This window comes from Helianthus annuus, chromosome 9 (assembly GCF_002127325.2).
Source record: "Helianthus annuus cultivar XRQ/B chromosome 9, HanXRQr2.0-SUNRISE, whole genome shotgun sequence".
In the NCBI taxonomy this organism is placed as follows: Eukaryota; Viridiplantae; Streptophyta; class Magnoliopsida; order Asterales; family Asteraceae; genus Helianthus; species Helianthus annuus.
Window position 1 is genome coordinate 179,923,638 of NC_035441.2, and position 18,742 is coordinate 179,942,379.

General features: G+C 36.2%; 3 protein-coding genes and 1 long non-coding RNA gene across 5 annotated transcripts; 3 read left to right on the forward strand and 1 right to left on the reverse strand.

Moving 5' to 3' along the window:
* The first annotated feature begins 2,970 nt into the window (after window positions 1-2,970).
* On the forward strand, window positions 2,971-7,619 carry LOC110879877 (protein ACTIVITY OF BC1 COMPLEX KINASE 8, chloroplastic). Of its 2 annotated transcripts, none has more exons than XR_004868083.1 (12): window positions 2,971-3,292; window positions 3,394-3,522; window positions 4,453-4,647; window positions 4,760-4,807; window positions 4,882-5,010; window positions 5,215-5,335; window positions 6,154-6,285; window positions 6,412-6,520; window positions 6,601-6,719; window positions 6,824-6,977; window positions 7,149-7,293; window positions 7,355-7,619. XR_004868083.1 is itself a non-coding variant. In XM_022128411.2 (12 exons), the coding sequence occupies exons 1-12, from the start codon at window positions 3,179-3,181 to the stop codon at window positions 7,423-7,425; spliced, it is 1,449 nt and encodes a 482-aa protein (XP_021984103.1). In that variant the 5' UTR covers window positions 2,971-3,178; the 3' UTR covers window positions 7,426-7,619. The 2 variants fall into 2 exon arrangements, 1 of the variants encoding a protein (XP_021984103.1); XM_022128411.2 differs by having other exon boundaries at window positions 5,211-5,335; window positions 6,154-6,264.
* A 1,985-nt stretch (window positions 7,620-9,604) lies between these two features.
* Window positions 9,605-10,776, forward strand: LOC110879880. Its single transcript, XM_022128413.2, has 2 exons — window positions 9,605-9,868; window positions 10,252-10,776. Exons 1-2 carry the CDS (start codon window positions 9,766-9,768, stop codon window positions 10,632-10,634), a joined length of 486 nt encoding a protein of 161 aa, XP_021984105.1. The 5' UTR covers window positions 9,605-9,765; the 3' UTR covers window positions 10,635-10,776.
* Window positions 10,777-10,818: 42 nt separating this feature from the next.
* Window positions 10,819-12,654, reverse strand: LOC110879879 (GRAS family protein RAD1). The gene has a single exon (XM_022128412.2). It carries the CDS (start codon window positions 12,648-12,650, stop codon window positions 10,983-10,985), a length of 1,668 nt encoding a protein of 555 aa, XP_021984104.2. The 5' UTR covers window positions 12,651-12,654; the 3' UTR covers window positions 10,819-10,982.
* A 1,432-nt stretch (window positions 12,655-14,086) lies between these two features.
* LOC110879881 lies at window positions 14,087-16,771 on the forward strand. Its single transcript, XR_002559067.2, has 2 exons — window positions 14,087-15,005; window positions 16,473-16,771. It is a non-coding gene; the product is annotated as an uncharacterized LOC110879881 (long non-coding RNA).
* The last annotated feature ends 1,971 nt before the right edge of the window (window positions 16,772-18,742 follow it).

Genomic DNA, 18,742 nt, shown 5'->3' on the forward strand with positions numbered 1-18,742 from the left:
TCGACAGAATGAGGCAATACGTTGTTATTCTCATTACTTTCCATGTTATCGGTACGACATTGTGTCAATTTTGGTTTTAAACTTTGATTTCGTGAGTCGTGTCTTGTATAAAATCTGAAATGTAGTATGTTTTTCATGGAATTGTAGTTGGAATAAGGGTCCAGGTGACCAGACATCACATCAGGATCCAATACCGGGTCTTGATGAGGATGGGAAGGGGCTTCCAGGTAGTGCTTTGTTTTCGTCGTTGACTGTGAAGATTATGGTGGTGGTCATTTATTGGTTTTTTGTTGATGATCAGTGTTACCTATTTATTAATATTTAATTAATTAACTGACATTAGGTTACCTAGAATAGTTAAAATGAGTTGCTTTGGGTTGATCAAATTTTGGGTATGTGGGATTAATGATTAGAGGTGACCCATGTTTTGGTATGTGACAATGATGTATGACTAATGATATTTAACAGTGATGAATGAATGTGGTATTTAACTATGCTTATTGTTGTTTAAATTGAGTGATGCATATTTAGTTAGACCATGAAATGTACCTGAGATAGTCTAAACTGATCAAGCATGACTTAGATGGTTGTTTTGACCAGGGAATGAACTTGAGATACTCATGTTTGACCATGAATTGAAAGTTTTGCTTAGATAGCCCGTGTTTTAACAATAGATAACATGAATTGGATGTTTGTTTATTTTGACAGCTTTTGGTTTTAGACCTTGGAATGAACATGAGATAGTCTAACATGTCTGCCTTTAACTGTAATTGCTTTTGGACATTGGAATGAACATGTAACAGATGTTCTGCTTAGATAACCTGTGTTTTTTCCTGGTCAATTGCAGAATTCAAACATGTTTGTCTTTAAGTGTTTAAACATGTTTGACTAAACAAAGGTCAAAACCACAAGTATAAACTCAGTTGCACCAAGTGCAAAAAGGTGTTTGGAAATTGACTAAACAGAGACCAGAAATGTATTATTACTAATTTGACTACACGGAGGTCAAAAAACCATTTCTGATTTTAGAAGTCAAACCAGTTCAACATGTTAAAGTCAAAACCCATTAATTTTGGTTACTCTGATTTGGTAATAAACCCTATTAAACTGTTGAGTACTGTTATTACTAATAACACTTGTGGTTAACTAATTGCTTTAGGTTGAAATTTGCTATATTAGCAAATACCTTTGAATTTGAAGGGAATATCAAATAGAGAAATTTACGAAAATAGCCAAGAATATGTTTGACTTACCAAAATGGCTAGCTCATGCGTCGGTGGAACAGGGCATCACTGATTACGAGAGAGCTTATGCGTCTGCAGGGTCATTCATGCATCCGCCAACGTAGAAGTGACACGTGTCTTAGTGACATCATGCGTCCCATGCGTCCGTGACTCATAAAATTTACTTTTAGGAGCTTTGAGGCATCCCATGCGTCCATGACTCATCCCATCATCTCATGCGTCCGTTTGAGGCATCCCATGCGTCCGTGACTCATCCCATTATTCTATGCGTCCGTGACTCATCCCATGCAGCCATTTGCGAAGCCACGCCCCCCCCCCCCAATTTTCGCGAAACCGGGGGGCGACAACGTATATACCTATACGAAAGTACTATTCATAACACTACGCATCGAAAAGTTCGGGGGGTCGGGCGCCCCCCGAACATACCTTATCCTTCGCCCCTGCATGCAGCTGCGACTCATCCCATGCATCCCATTTTTGTACTTGCTGCTTCATCCATGCACGCATCCATTTAAAAGAATTAAGGGGCATAAGAGGGGGGATGCCCCATTCCACCGACGCATGAACTGGCCATTTTGGTAAGTCAAACATTTTCTTGACCATTTTCGTAAATTTATCTATCAAATATGTGAACTAAACGGGCATAGACTAATATGGTAATGAAACTTGTGGAGGTATTATAGTCTTTTTGTAGGAATTTAAACGTGCATTTAACAGGGACTTGATTGATTGCAATTGACAGCCATAGAGATTGAAATGGTCGGGTTTTTTTTTTCTTTTTTTTTCAAATAGGATTTGTATACAAGAACGGGTGTAAACCACATACACTAAAATTATAATTATAGTTTGCTCAAATCTATTTTACTTGACGACGCCGCTACGTATGCTTCCATCTTTTTAGTTGAACTAGTTGATGCCCCGCCCGCGTTGCGGGGCGATGGCTGAATAATTCTCAATCAATTAAAAAACACTATTATAGTTTTGTTAGGAAAAAAAACTAAAACGATGACAAGACCGTAGTTCTGAGCTCAGGGCAAAACTGTAGTTTGTCAGGATTAATGGGCGAGTGTTAGGCAGCTCATTGACATGGAAAAAAATTAAATCCAGTCAACCAATTAGAAAAAACACTTTTATAGTTTTGCTAAAAAAACTAAAACGATAGCAATACTGTAATTTGAACTGAGGGCAAAGTTGTATTTGTTGATTTTGGTAAAATCGTAATTTGCCAAAAGTTAAAGTGATGGCAATACCATAAATTTAAAGCAGAGACAAAATTGTAATATAATTTTGCACTAAGGACAAAATCGTAATTTTACACTGGGGACAAAACTATATTTTTAATTTGAACTGAGGGCAAAATCGTAATTTTGAATTTGGGGGCAAAAGCATACTTTTTTTTTTAACCGGGCAATAACATAATTTTAAACTGAAGGTGAAATCATAATTTTTGAAACGGGGAAAAAATGCAAAATCATCAGTTTTAGTTTGGGAGAAAAGCAAAAATTTATTTTGAACTGGGGCCAAAAATATAATTGTAATCTAGGGATAAAATCATAATTTTGAACCGATGGCAAAATCGTAATTTTGAGCAAGGGACAAAAACATAATTTTATTTTGAAGTGAGGGCAAAACCGGACAAATATTTTAAATTAAGGACAAAACCATAATTTTAAAACAAATATAAATCCATTTGGTTTTTGTATGTATAGGAAATATCTTGACAAAAATGGCATAGTTGTTAACGAAAGAGATCTTCCAAAAGCCAAATTTGCACATGTCTACAAGGTGAATATATTTTTCACGCCAGAAATACCAAGAATACAATATCATGACAGAAAGTTGACCATCTTCACTTGAAAAAGAAGCAAACCCCAAGTTCATGCTTTCATCTTGAAGATTGAAGAACCCGTAATTCAAACAACAGTGCAGGAAGAATGCCTTCAATTGATCTCAAAGAATTTCAAGAAAAGATATCCATTCAATTAAGACCTTTGCAAAGATCCCTCCAGTTCTGGGCTAGGGCTGCTGATATCTACACAGGTTATAAGGTGTGTTAGTAATCAAAATACCTAATCATTATTGCATCAATTTGGGTCTTTAATCATTTTTTTTTTTTTTTTAAATTGGGTATCTCTGTGTGTGTTTTTAGGTGTTTCAACTTAGGGTTAGTTTTGAAAAAGATGTGGAGAAAGCAGAGGCAATGTGGGAGAGACAACATGAAGATGCTGCTGATAAAATTTATTCCATGTGTTATGACATGGGTGGATTCTTTCTCAAGGTTGGTTTCATTTCAGTTTTTTTGTTAGGTAGAATTCTTAAGGGAAAATTACGAAATTGTTGGTTGACCAAGAGGGTTTTCAATTTTGTCACCCTCCTGCGTCCTTGGACCACTCAGCACGGGAAGAGTCCGCATGTTATGTTGATGCGTCCATGTCCCTAGAGCTTACACGTGTCCGACAGACCACTCCCGTGCGTCAGCGGACCACTCCCATTTTGGCTGACTCTTCGGACAGACCGACGGACCACTCCCGTGCGTCGCGGACCACTCCCCTGCGTCGGCCGACCACTCCCGTGTGTCGGCAGACCACTCCCATTTTGGCTGACTCTTCGGACAGACCGACAGACCACTCCCGTGCGTCGCGGACCACTCCCGTGCTCAGAGGTCCTTCCAAGGACGCATGAGAGTGACAAAATTGAAAACCATGTTGGTCAAAAGACAATTTCGTAATTTTCCCAATTCTTAATGCCTTTTTATGGGCTTTAGTTGGTTGTAGAATTTTGACCATGTTTTTTATGAAAAGGTTGAATCTTTATTAGCCTAATTTCAAAGTTTTCATGTTTCCTATATTGGGTTTTAATCTTTATGTCCTTTTGTGATTCATTAAGATATAAATTAAAATGGGTTATTCTGAATTTGTATGAACCTTTACTGTTATGATTACACTTTTTCTTTCTAGTTAATGGGCAATGTTCTTTATTCTGGTTTTAATGATGGATCTCAATGTGGGTGTTTTCCAATATATGTTGTACTATGAACGAATTGGGTGGTAAAGTCGTAAAGACCGAATCTTTATTGTTGTTTTAATTATAGATATACTTTTTCCTGTGTTTTTTGTTTGATGAGCTTTGGGTGGGTGGGGGGGGGGGTCATAATCTTGTTTCACTATAAAAATGGTCGAGTTTTTATGTGAATTGGGGTTTCGGTTAGGTAGCTCAAGTTATTGGGAAGCCCGATTTGGCCCCGGCTGCATGGGTGAGGAGATTAGTAACCTTGTGCGATCAAGCCCCGGGAACCCCGTCTAACGTAGTGCGCCTTATTCTCGAAAATGAGTTGGGTAAAACCGTTGATGACATGTTTGAAAGATTTGATTGGGATCCTATTGGCTCTGCTTCAATTGCACAGGTACATCAAGTTGGTAACTTTCATGTTTATTATAATATTATCCACAAGTTTATGCCGAATTTGATCTTTTATAACAACATTTTTGCTCACATTTGTTACATATTTTATCTAGGTTCATCGAGCTAGGCTGAAAGGTGATAAAAAAGACGTTGTAGTGAAGGTACGGTTAATTTTATAGTTCCTTTGCAGCGCTAACAATTTTTTTTTATGTTCTAATTATTTATCTTTCTACAGGTGCAACATCCTGGAGTTCAAGATTTGATGATGACGGATCTTAGGAATTTACAAGCTTTTGCACTATACGTACAAAAAACAGATATCAAGTTTGATTTGTACTCCGTGTGCAAAGAAATGGAAAAACAGGTGAAATTCGTCAAACACTTACTTTAGGTGTTTTGTTTCAACCATTATGCAATTTCTACGGTATTTTGAGCTTCGAAGTTGGAACCTTTGTAACTCTTCTAAAATTTTTGCATCATCAATTCGTCATGAGTATTAGCGATTTGAAAGGTTGTTGTGTATATGCGTGGATAATAATGTTATGTTCATTCTTTCCATTCAAGATAGTGTATGAATTCGACTTTACAAGAGAAGCAGAAGCTATGGATAGAATAAGAAGTTTTTTGAGTGAAAATAACAAAAAGACCGTTGTTAAAGTGCCACGGGTGATCAAGGATGTGGTCTCTAGGTGAGTATTATTATCATCTTTTTTTTGTCATTAACTACAGAAAATAACACTCTTTAAGCCTCACAGTTTTCCAGAAACAGATCTTGTCACAACATCTTATGGTTTTTATACACTTAATTAGGGGTGTAAACGAGCCGGGCCGAGCCCGAGCTCGACTAGGCTCGCGCTCGGCTCGTCATGGTTTTATGAAGCTCGAGCTCGAGATCGGCTCGATTCGAGCCTACTTATTTGAGCTCGAGCTCGGCTCGCAAGTCAAACCCAAAGCTCGAGCCCGGCTCAACTCGGCTCGAGCTATTTTGAGAACAACCTCAAACGAGCTAAATGCTCGGCTCAAGCTGAGCTAGCTTCAATATCGCTTAAACGCGCCAATGCTCGGCTCGAGCAATGTTATAATCGCTATTATTATATTATTTAAAAAATAAATAAATTTTTGTTTGGGCTCGTTTAGGCTCGCGAGCCTAAACGAGCTTTGTACTTCAGGCTCGAGCTCGGGCTCGATAACTAAACGAGCTCTAATTCAGGCTTGAGCTCGGACTCGGGCTCGTTAAAGCTCGGCTCGTTCGAGCCTTTAACCGAGCCGATAACGAGTAGCTCTCGAGCCTTTGGGCTTGTTTACACCCCTACACTTAATTATATATCTTATGAATTTTTATTATTTATCTTAAATTCAAAAAGATGGAAAATTTTATGTTGATTGAAATAATTATATGCAACTTCCATCTATGATAAAACCTGCGTGCGTGTGTTGAATTATTCATCTTGGTTGCGTATATATCAAATTATTCGACTTCTGACAATTTACTTTGTAATTTGCGTAGGAGGGTGTTGGCGATGGAATATATAGATGGAATCCCGATCCTGAACCTGAAAGATGAAATCATAAAAAGAGGAATAAATCCCGACGGTAAGGTTGCAGCAGCAGCAAAGCAGTAAGCTCCATTGACCCGAGAGTATGAAATTTCTATTTTCTAAGTTCTACGCCTAAAAAAATTCATTTCTTATTCCAGTTTCATGACTTTTAATTGTCTAAAACACACCTATGTCTTTTCTCTAAAACGTACCATCTTTAAATGCAGGAACATCCTAAAAAGTTTGACCCTTGCGTATGGTCAAATGATACTCAAGAGTGGTTTTTTTCATGCAGACCCCCACCCGGGAAATATTCTCATTTGTAAACACTCAGAGGTACTTAAAAAACAAAACATGATTAATACATGTTTACGTGTTTTATATTACATTTTTCACCAGGCTGAATATTTGCTTAGGTGGCGTTGCTTGACTATGGTCAAGTCAAAGAACTTCCTAACCCCTTGAGGCTCGGTTATGCTAATTTGGTTCTTGCTATCGCCGATAATGATCAAATTAGGGCGTCCGAGGGCCTTAGGTAAGCATGCATAAAAACTATCATATCTGTGTTAGCCATTTATAAATAAAACAGTTTTTTTTTTTTTTTTTTTTTTTTTTTTTGTACATTGATAATAATGTCAGGGAGCTCGGGATTGATACCTTGAGTCTGTGTGAGGATGAACGAACAGAATTGTTTAAGTTAGCACAAGTTATGTTTGACACAAAGCTGCCACCTGGCGTCACGGTATTGCAGCCTTTTGCAGAGGATTCTTCGATAAAGAAAATTGCTGTTCAGGTCCATGTTTGTTTGTTAAATTATTGAATATATACTTTGGATGACTTTTAAGTTGTTTTGACCCTTTGACCAGTTTCTATGTTGTCTAAAAATTTTATTTGACCAGTTAGAGACAAGCAACAACCCAAATTAACACGTTCCTGAATCATAACTTAACTATCTGTTGATTAGGCGTTCCCAGAGGAATTGTTTTCGGTTCTACGCACAGTGCACTTGTTAAGAGGGCTTAGTGTCGGTCTTGGGGTCAACTACTCGTGTGCTGAGGAATGGCGACCTCTTGCCGAGGAAGCTTTATATTTTTCAGGCAGGCTAAAAGGTAAGTCTAGTCTTTAATGCATGTGTTTATCAGATGTTTAACCTTTCTTCTGTTGTTTCAGATGAGGATTTTAAGTCTAGAAACCGTCGTAGACGTAGGTTTTCCAGAAGATCATCGGGGTGGAGCAAGTAGCCGGAAACCGCCTCTTTCTTGTTTCTCCGACAACCATAGTTACAGATTATTCAGTCTATGTTTTCTCCAGTTTTGATTTCGCAGTAACTTATATTTTATGCATTGGGAATTGTTAAAAAACATTTGATTATAGTTTTAGTTAATAAAAAGCATATGCAATTAGATATTTATATATTTTATGAACAGTTTTGGTATATTATTTGTTCTTGTAAAAACTTTGGGATGGTGAAAAAAGAAAATAAGAAATTTATACTTAACCATTGAATTTTCTTACGTGTATAATTATGTGAAATTTTCCAATAATTCACTTTCATTTTTAAATAATGAATGTCATAAAAGAAGATAGATATAATAAAAATTATAGTTTAATCCTGTTATAAAAAAACTGTGCTGGTAATTAGAGAAAGGATAGAGGACAAGTGGCATTGGCTTGGAGGGTAATTTAGTTCTTTCTAACTTGAAACAACTTTCTTCTTAATTCTCAAACGGCTATAACTTTTTCATATATTAATATTTAAAAAAAATACACCGGATGAATGAGCATTTCATTCCCTTTAATTCAAGTAGCCTATTGTTATAGTTTTCCTAAAAAAATTACATAATTTTGAATACCCATTAGTTCATTACGTGATTTTGAATATCCAACACATGACTACGAGATTTTGAATACCCTATTACGTAATTACACATTCTACACAAACCATTATGTGATTACCAATTCAATATGATTTGTTATGACTAATGTTATTACAATTATACTTATAACATAATCACTCAGTGTAACTTCACATAAAATATGGTATAATGAAATCACGTAATCACGAAATGGGTATTCAAAATCACGTAGTCACGTAATAATAAATAGTCAACTATTGTTACGTAATCACTTAGTGTGTTTTCACATACTATAATGAAACCACGTAATCCAGTAATGGGTATTTAAAACGTAGTCATGTGTTGGGTATTCAAAATCACATAGTCATGCGCTGGGTATTCAAAATCATGTAATGCGTATTCAAATCAAGTAATTTTTTTAAAGAAAAACTATAGCAATAGGTTGTTCGAATTAAAGAAAATGAAATGCTTATTAATACGGTGTAATTTTTTTTTTTTTAAAATATTAACGTATAAAAAAGTTAGAGTCGTTTGAAAATCAATGGGGAAAAGAGTACAAGTGAGAAAGGACCAGAATACCCTTTCTCTATTTGTTTCTTCAATTGTTTGAACCTTATATTTACGAAAATGCCACTACCTAGTCTTGAGCCATTGATCTTGAGAGATCAATGGTTGAGCTTGTTTCATACACTTCGTATAGTAATCCTACACTTCATACAATATTTCTCTCTTGTCATGATGTCTTATCGTGGTAATTATTCCGAGTTATGCTCTTTTGAACTTGGGGTGCTCATTAATTCTAAATATAGATCTATAAGGAGCAATTATACGTATATTTTTTGAGCGGCAAAGAATCTCACGTGTAAACCCACCCTGTTTGGGGCTATGTCCAAGATCGACTCCTCAACCACCATGAGACCATTGCCCCTGATGCGTGGGAACCGGATAAAATCCGTAAATCCTCGCCCCCTGTTAGGTTCGAACCCGGGATTAAAGCCCTCGTTCATCCCTTCACCCAGATGCCCCTCGAAAATGGCCCAAACGAGAAATAAACCTGCTTCCCCACTAGGGAGGGCAAGCCCATTGACCGCTGAACCAACATCTCAGGACAACAATTATGCGTATTATTTGACAATTATAACGAGAGCTTCAAAGAATGTGAGGTACAGGGTTATATAATCTTTTATGCATCACATCCAAAGGCAAGACCAAGTGTTATACCTGTGGGGTTCCCCGACATCCACATCAGCTCCCATCTCTGCATCATCTTGTAATAACCTCAATTTCTTTTTTTGTTTAGCGGTATCTTTTGTATCCTGTTCCAGCCACATCATCACCCATCTCACTCTCCTACAACATGCCAGAGACGTATACCAAATCGCCTTAATAAGTACATGCACAAGTGTACACTTCTCTATACAAAAACAATTATGTAATGCAATCGACTTGTTAAGACTTAAAGAGAGAATTTATGAACCATACCTGGTCATCAATATATAGTTGAGGGACTAAACATGCAATCTTCTTTAAATAAGAAGAAAGGGGGAAAACGGAAACAAGTAGCCCTAGAAAAATTCAATCGATTCCAGATGTGTTTTTTTTCCCGCTTTCAAATTTCTAATCTGAGTATCGAAAAACATTTGCCGCCAATCCATCTCTCTCTCTCTCTAAAACACCTGAAGATCATTTTACGCAGATAGAGAGAGAGAGAGAGAGAGAGAAAGGATGTTGGGGAGGATGCGGACATGCTCTCTGAGCTCTCTGGAAGTTCTAGAAATGGAGAGGACTCCTTCAAAGCTTCTCAAAGACGATTCTCTCTCCATCTACGGTACTCTCTTCTTCTTCTTCTCACCATCATTTCAATTTATATATCCTTAGTTTCTGATATTATTATTATTATTGATGCATATGTATGATGTTGTTACCTTTTTCTTTCGTATAAAATTCTTAGATTTGTTCTAGAATATGTATGATTATGATCTTTGTGGGCTTTGCTAGCGAGTCGAAGCTGAATAGCCTGAATTAATGATGTCAAATGTTGGCTGCAATTTGAAGGAAATGCTATTTCAAGAGTGTTTTTAAGTTGAAAGAATTGCTCAGTAATCTTTAAATTAGTTGTTTGAAACTCTTAAGTGTTTTAGTTAGATGCTTGTTTGTCTGATTGGTTTTATATAATAATAATAATATATATGCCAATTTTGTGTTGTATAGAGAAGACACTGCTGAAGCTACAACAAGGTTCTCAGCTTGATCTAAGTTCAGTTCCTGAGGAAGCGACAAACACAAGCACGAGTCCATTAGTGTCTACTGTTTCATCTAATATGACTGTGGATGCTGCTGATTGTGCTTCCACAGGCTCGTTTATTGGCTCGGGTGGTAGTCAATCTATGAACATTTCAAAAGAGGAACCACGTGGAAACTTGTCGGTTATTGACATGTTTTCAAGATACAGGGCTTCTAGAACTAACAAGATAGTTTCGTCTGATGACAGTGCAATGGAAACCGAGGATTATGGTTTTTCTGCAAATACATCGCCTTCGCATGATCCTGAACTCCAAGAGGGATGTATAGTTGATCCACCATCACCTGTTTGAAGTATGACCTTGAATATGACTTTCTTAATAGAGCTTGATCGTTATTGTGATTATGTCGGATTTTGAATGATAATGTTGTTTCATTAAAGCCAATCCAAATTCTTTACCATGTAATGCTATAAAATTCCAGTTATTTTACACACCAAATCAATAACTAGTTTATTTCATCTGTTCATGGTCACACTTTCATGGAACATGTTCGTACCAGATTTTATTTTTCCCAACACTCAGGACACATCCACACTCAGAATCTTTATTCATCTCATACTCACAACAGCAATGCCCTCACACGCTAAAATTGGCGCTAACTGAAGGTTACATTGTAACCATTCAAATAGGAAAGAAAATTTAACATTTCCAGCAAGAAGCAGCCACAATGGGCTTTGATTTCCATCCAAGCACCAATGAACCCTTTTCTTCCACAATTGTATAGCCTTCACAAACTTTGAGCTCAGCCAGCCATTGCTTAGCCTGAGCCACCAACTTAACCGGTGCAGCCTGGAACCCTGCCCGGCTCATCCTCCTCCGCCATTGGTCCAACCTCTCATGCCTTTCCACCCTGCTTGGCCCCTCACAACTGACAATATTCTTGATTTCTTCGGCAAAGTAAAACTGTTCAACTTTTGCTCTTCTAGTGTCATATTTAGGCAGCATTGCATCAAGGGCATCAAATATGGCTGAGTAATAATACAGTGCTTCCATAAACCTCCCCAGGAAGAAAGGCCCGTTATGGCTCGAATCCTGCTCAACAAGGACTAAAACTTTTGGGGACAATTCGTGGATTATTTTTAAAACCGAGTTTAGAGCACCCCGGCTCTCTTTCACCACGCAGTGAAGTTGGAGAATGCTGTTTACTACTAAAACTTCGTTTTCATAAGTTTTAATGTCTTCGGGCTTAAGGGTTTCCAAGCTGCTTTCCACATGTGAAAATTCCAAGTTTATGCCAAGTTCGTGCGCATAAGCCTCCAGCTCGTCTCCGATGATATGGAAGCGGTTAACACATGGTCCAACTGCAGTGATCCTGATGCGGCGCAAAGACTGGCCGTGATGGTTAGCCAGGCTCTCTAACAAGCTACGCCATTGACGTCCATGTGGCAAACCAAGAGTCATCCCAAGGTCAACAACATGAACAAACTTCTCTCCCTCAAAGGCTTCCAATATTGTTAAGTTAGCAACAAAATGACCAAACTGAATATGAGGACAAACTTCATAAACTAGTCGTAAAGCCTCTTCCTTTTTCTCCGAGCCAATGGAATTTAAGTTTGGTGCTGGGGTCACCAATCCAACCGCCCCAAGGGGTTTCACCAACGCTATCCGGTCTGTGAGTGCCTGCATAAAGCAAGATGCCACCCTCTGGAAAGATGAACCGAAAACAAGTGCATTGGCTCGAAGCTCGACTAATAAATTTGAAGCATGTGCTTTATCACGACACGCAACGGCTTCAGCACATGAGATTAGTAACTGAACAAGATGCATCCCATCCACATTTCCCTCATGTTTTGTGGGTCCGGTTTCCAAGATTGCATCTTCGATTGCTTCTGCAGCTAAGTACCTTTGGGTGTAAGTCCAGACGTGGTCCCTAAACCGAAGCTTGGGAAAGCTATTGGTACTGTTAACACGACGGATGGTCACATCTACTCCATCTAACAGACTGTTATCACCCACAGTGGTTTGAGGCATGCTCAGTGTCCGTTGCATCTTTCTTTGACCAAAGGGATTGTTAGAAAGTTTAAGTAGGTTCGAAGGGGAAGAGGCGGGATTGTCTAAAACAGATGAATAACATTGGTCGTAAAACGGAGACATTGAAAGATCTTGACCAAAGTTTGTTTCTTTAACGTTGGTATGTGCGTGAACATTGTCATGGGCACAGAATGGATTTTCCAAAAATGTAGGAGTACCCGTATGAAACGATCCCTCTGCCTTTCTCTTTGTACCACAAAGTTTAAATCTTGAATCAACTCCATTGACACCGGCTTTTAGATTATTCCATCTTTGGTCACTAGAAAGTGGATGCATGAAAAAACGATGACTCATTTCGAGCTATTTTTTCTTTTATCATATATAGCTCTGAAAGAACCATAAGCCAGTGATTCAAGCATATAAAGAACTAAATACATTGTTCTTGTTTCCTAGGTCTATGATTTTTTGTCCATTTTCTTAATTTCCAAATATTTTTCAAGTTTTATATGATAAAGTTTAATTCTACTGTTGTTTTTCTAGGAAATAGTGAAAATACTAATCTTGGACCCGAAAGCGTTCTTTAAGGTTTAAACTAAGCTCAGCATTTTCCCACTTCATTGGTAACTTGGTGCGTTACTAACAGTATATGTTTCTAGTAACCGATGTACCTTTGAGCTACCCTGTGATCGACGGTTTTGTTTTTTTGGTAAATTTAACTTCTTTGGTCAGGATAAAATTACTGTCAAGTATCAAGTAGCCACATAACCATTTAAATCATTCACAGCTGTGTTTTAGGACTATCTATATCTGATGTGGACTTTTTTTAAGGTTCCAACAGAAATCATTCACCTGTTATATATATTTTCTAAGATGTTCAATGACCAGGACATGCTTCTTGTGTGTAAAAAAATAAGAAATAAAAGGTTAGCTTTCTTGATTTCATCTGTTAGCGTAAATTATTAATAAATAATTTATGGTGCCCTTATTGATCATTTATCTAATAACCCGATCAATATTTACCTTAGTATCCCTATAAAATTAACTGGGCTTTATTTGATGGACATAAAGGCCCATACTAGTTAATTAGGGTTTCCGGGTGAAGCATATAAATACAGGTTATTGGGAACCCTAAAATACACACCAAAAGTTTACGGTCCCCCTCACTACAATCTGTTATTATCCCTCTCCATCCTAACTGCTCACCCTAAACGGGAACCGATCAAGATGGCTTCTTCTTCATCTCTAACTACTACTTGATTGTCAAGTATGTCAAGATCCCTAAAGTGTTTTCCCATTAGATATTGAAAGAACTGATTAACATCATCTATATGTAATCCTTAGTATTGAAATCATTTATATAGTTGGATTTGTTAATAGCAGGCTGTATGGTTGTATATGTTTTTGTTACAGAAGTGGTTTAATATGAAAATGACAAGAATCCTGAAAAAAATTGTCTAAGAATATATTGCTTTAGTTTTCATTAACGAAAGAAAAATTACATAAGAATGACAGGTGAACGGGCAACAAGCTGCGCCGCAACCCAAAATACATCAAGAACTTATAAAAGAAAACTAAATAAGGGGCTGTTTGGTAGCCTCTGAATGGTCATTAAGAGGCTACCTCTTAATGGAACCATTAAGAATTTTACCAATGAGAAGGTAGAAGAATTTGACATGTGATGATTTACCATTCAGAGGTTACCTCTTAACCATTCAGACATGAAGTTACCTCTTATTCATTCAGAGGTTTTAAACCATTAAGAGATAGCATCTGAATGGTCATTAAGAGGCTACCAAACAGCCCCTAAGTCATTTAGGCGTATTTGTATTTAGTTTTCTTCCTATAATTAGTTTACTTAACGAGTAAAATAGTTAAGCAAGAGGACATCCTCCAAAATGTTAGGAATGAAACCTGAACATTGTTAACTCCTTCTTCCATTAGTTCAAAAGTATTATAAAACCAGGGTGGTGTTATTGCTTTAATGTATGTATTTGGCATATAAAGCATAAATCGGTCAATGAAATCCAAAAACTGATGAAATTAATCTAATAAATAAAATACACAACTATCAACTTTGTAAAACTCCTGAGATCCCTAATACGACGTAATGTGTGTGAAAATGACCAAATGGATATCAACAAAAAGGCGTTGTTATCTGTTGGGTCGTCCCTATGTAAACAAGAACGATGCATATTTTCAGGTGTTTTCTGCTTGGCCTGTACCTATTTTTCCCTCAGTGTTGCTCCTGCAATATGTCAAGAAGATATGGTATTAAAACTCATGAAACGTACAGTTTCCCCTTGAATCCTGGATTTTTTTTTTCTATTCAGACTACCTTTTAATTATCTTTTGAAGTTCATATATATTCCTTTTACCTTAAGACAAACAACTAAAGATATTGTAGAGTTAAGGCTTTTGTTTTCATATAATGATATAAAATTAAATGCATAACAAGAAATTGTTTGTCTGGATCATTTAAGAGCTAAGGACTTATGTTTGAGTGACACCTAGTGGTGGTGCTGTGATGGTGATATTGAAGTTTTCGCCTTTTTGGTGGCGCTGACAATTTTGTAGCAGCATTGCTGTTGACAGTTACGGTAGCGATGACATGTTGAACTTGTGGGCATTAGATAGAACATTAACAGTGGCGGTGCTGTTGATACGGAACAATAGCGGATAAATCGTCTTGAGGTAATTCCCGTAACCATGCTGTCACTATTAAGGTGATAACATCAATTTTATTTTCATGATATTTTCTCTGTATAGTTATTTCGTTATAAACAATGGATCAAGAATATTCTAATGGACTTTTATTAAACAATATATATTGACAAAGGAAAATGTTTGATACAATTCATATAGCTAGAAATAGTCTTAAATGATATGATATACGTAATGGTTTCCCTCTATGCAGCAACATGTTTCTTATTCTGCCCGTTTTGAATATTTAGGCGATAACGGCTGCAATCATTGGCCTAGGTTTTCTATTAGCAAACAAAGCTTAAATGCATTGTTGTTACCTCGGTCTGCACAGAATAATACTATGTTTGTTTTCTTCCTATAATTTTTTTACATATAAAAACATATTTAGTGCCATCTCCATCGGTCGGCTATCATAAGGTTGAATCAGTCTGATATCCCTCTTGTGCCACCTTTACATTGTACCAATCTCCCTAGGGTATGTTTTGCATAGAGTTGAGCTTTTAGCTTTAAATTTTTAAGAAAAATCTCATACTCAATAAAAAACTTTATTTGTTGGAGGAGCTTGAAACTTTTAGGTTAGAAACTTGAAGCTTTTGATTGAACGCTCCTACTAGTAGCGTTTAGAAGGAGTTACAAGCTTTTAGAGAAAAAATGACTATTGTAACCTCTAAAGATATGAACTTTTTTAGTTATGTTTTTTTTTTCTTTTGTCCATTTTGGTCATTTTATACATTTTATTAAAAGCTCCAGCTACTCTGTCAAACACCTAAATATATCTAAAAAATTACAACCACCAGCTACCAGCTAGAGCTACAGCTACAGCTACAGCTACCAGCTTCCAACCACAAGCTACTTTTGCCAAACATACCCTAGGCAAGGAATCAATAGGAAATTGGGTCTAAATGGTTAATTTTTGGCCTAATCTTACTTTATATATTATGTCCGCTCTACCCAAAACACTTTTTGTCCAAACAATTATAAAATTTTTGCAAGTACAAGATTACAAACTAGTGAGTTACAAGGTAGACTCGATATATACTATGCGTAAAATTATCATACAAAGTCTTCTAAATATAGGAATGGTACAAAGACACAATGGATCGCAAAATATAACAATATAAAAAAAAACGGTGTTAAATAAAAAGGCAAAATAACCTAAATTAAAGTTCTAAAATCTACAAATTAAAAATTCAAAAACGAAAACCTAAAATCTTATATCGTAGAGTTCGACATGAACCTTCATAATTTGTTGGCTTCAAGAAAGAAATCATATTGAATAACATGTTGAATAAGTAATATGTACCAACTTGATTATATCCTAGTCATTTAAATTTAATTTAAATAATATTAATTAGCAATCCTTGTAGGCATTGCGTACTTGTATCTCTTACATAATTGGTTTTTATTTGCTTTATTGTGTGGTACTTTGTGTAATGTTGTTTGTAGTGATTTCAGGTATAAAAGGGTTTGGTTGGGTTTTGGGGAGACCCATTTGCTCCGCCTTTTCTCTGCTCCCACAAGACACCTATGAACGGTGATCGACAGTTCCACTCAACTTCCACTGTCTGTCTCTTTCTCGCATACTTTTTGTAGTTGCTTTCTTCTCTGTTTGAAGGTAATGTTGTTCGCGATGTTATTTGTGAATTTTTGTTGGTTGTACTAATTACCAAACAGTCGAAGATTGCATGATCCTGTTACTCAGGCATGACCTTTCAAGTCTCTTTATCAATGTATATTTAGTGGTGATTGGCCTTCTTGCTGTTTGATTGTTCTTTATGTTCTGTTTTTTTTTTTTTTTTTTTTTTTTTTTTGTTACTGTTGTTGATGTTTTCGTAAGACATGAATTGTATTTCTCTGTTATAGATGAAATTGTAATCTTGATGTCGATGAAGATGAAATTTCAGTTTCATTTGAGAGAAGTTTGTTTTCGGAAGTGAATATCCCTTTCGATATTTTTATGATCCTTTGAGGATATTTTTAACGGTGATCTATGCAGTTATAGTGGTCCAAAATCAAATAGTGGTCAAGGTCCGCTATATGATATATAAGTTATAGCGGTGGTATAGCGGTAATTTTTATATCATGCATATTTTTTTATATATATTAAAAAATATTAATAATAATATCAAAATTTATAGTAATATCATATTATCATGCAAAATATTAGTACTAATATCAAAATTCAAAACATGAACTGAGGAAGTCCAACGATTTGAAGATTTAGGTTTAATTTTGTTGAATGATGAACTGATAAAGAACTAGCAAATGAAGACTTTTGGTCTCATTTTAGGTTTAATTTTGGGTTTGGGCCTTTACTTTTGGGTTTATTTATAAACAAAAAGTTGATTAATGTGGGCTTTACCTTACTTTTGGGCTGAAATAAGAAAAACCGCTAAAAGCAGTGCTACGACCGCTATACGGGTTTCAAAATAGCGGTCTAATAGCGGGATTTAGCACCGCTAATAGTAGGACCGCTATAAGGAACCGCTATTTGGACCTCTATAGATTCGTATGTGTCACACCCAACCGATGGCGGAAACATTAGAGTGAGACGAAATAGATTACTCATTACACATAGCACTAAAATTTGTGACAAGTATTTAAATAATGAATTTCATTTTATTACTATAAGGATTCAAGTACAACATAAAAAGGAAATACAATTACAACAATTTGAAATAACAGAATTACAACATGGATTTAAAGTCTAATGTGTTTCTAGGCATCCTAATATGTTTCATGCATCCTCAATATCGTCATAACCGGCAACATGTTTTAAAAGCGTAGTTGAATACAAAAGTATTGGCGAGTATACAAGTTTAGTGTAGTAGCATATAAGTATAAAAATGGTAGTGAACAATCCACATGGCAAACCTAGTTATCAAGATTAACGTATAAACTGGCATGTGAACAAACAAGTCAAACCAAAGATTAACACAAGTATAAAGAATGATTAACTTAACATGACCTCTCGTTCACGGGTGGTGCGTTACTCCTATAGCGCTATACATGTTAAGGGAGGCTTGATCGAAGTTAATGACTAGTTCATCACCTAAGAATCACCCAGAAAACACAGAAAACACGAATTAAGCATAACAAATAGTAAGCATGTATTAGATTGTTGTTTGTATAGTTGCATAAGAATATGTATGTTAGTGTGTTTTGTATATAAACATGTTACACCCAAAAAGTGTGAAAACGGTAAAATGGGTCAAGTATACTCACAAAATTGCTAAGTCTTCCGATTATCCAAGTGTTGATGAGTTACTAAGATTAGGAGGTTGAATGTGTTCGGATTGGAGTTCAAGGAATATTTAGAGTCGGGATTTAGGTATGTAAAATACACCAAAAGTATGTATACGAGAAAATAATCATCTAGCACTTTATACTCGTTTTTGACACTATGAAACCTATAGGGGTTAGAATGTTTTAATGGGTTAAAGTACCCATTAGAATCGTAACGAGGAACTATGTATCTAGATGATGTAACTTAGTACCATGACGAATAATCACTTGATTATCATCAAGGGTTCAGTTATTATATATATATTCTATATGGTATATTATATAAGTTTAGTCCAACAAGTATTACAAGAATCTCATATAAGTCATGGAAGGAGGTAGGAGGATAATCTTCCATTTTAAAACCTCTTTTGTATATTCACCAATGCACAAGTTGTCATAAGACAACAAGAATGGTCATGAATGAACTAGAAATGAAATAT

Excerpts from the sequence above, each read along its gene's own strand:
- LOC110879877 (XM_022128411.2), top strand. The coding sequence starts at position 3,179 with ATGCCTTCAATTGATCTCAAAGAATTTCAAGAAAAGATATCCATTCAA. Across the intron at positions 3,523-4,452 it reads TGGGTGGATTCTTTCTCAAG|GTAGCTCAAGTTATTGGGAA; the intron begins GTTGGTTTCATT and ends GGTTTCGGTTAG. Across the intron at positions 7,294-7,354 it reads TTTTTCAGGCAGGCTAAAAG|ATGAGGATTTTAAGTCTAGA; the intron begins GTAAGTCTAGTC and ends CTGTTGTTTCAG.
- LOC110879880 (XM_022128413.2), top strand. The coding sequence starts at position 9,766 with ATGTTGGGGAGGATGCGGACATGCTCTCTGAGCTCTCTGGAAGTTCTA. Across the intron at positions 9,869-10,251 it reads CGATTCTCTCTCCATCTACG|AGAAGACACTGCTGAAGCTA; the intron begins GTACTCTCTTCT and ends TGTGTTGTATAG.
- LOC110879879 (XM_022128412.2), bottom strand. The coding sequence starts at position 12,650 with ATGCATCCACTTTCTAGTGACCAAAGATGGAATAATCTAAAAGCCGGT.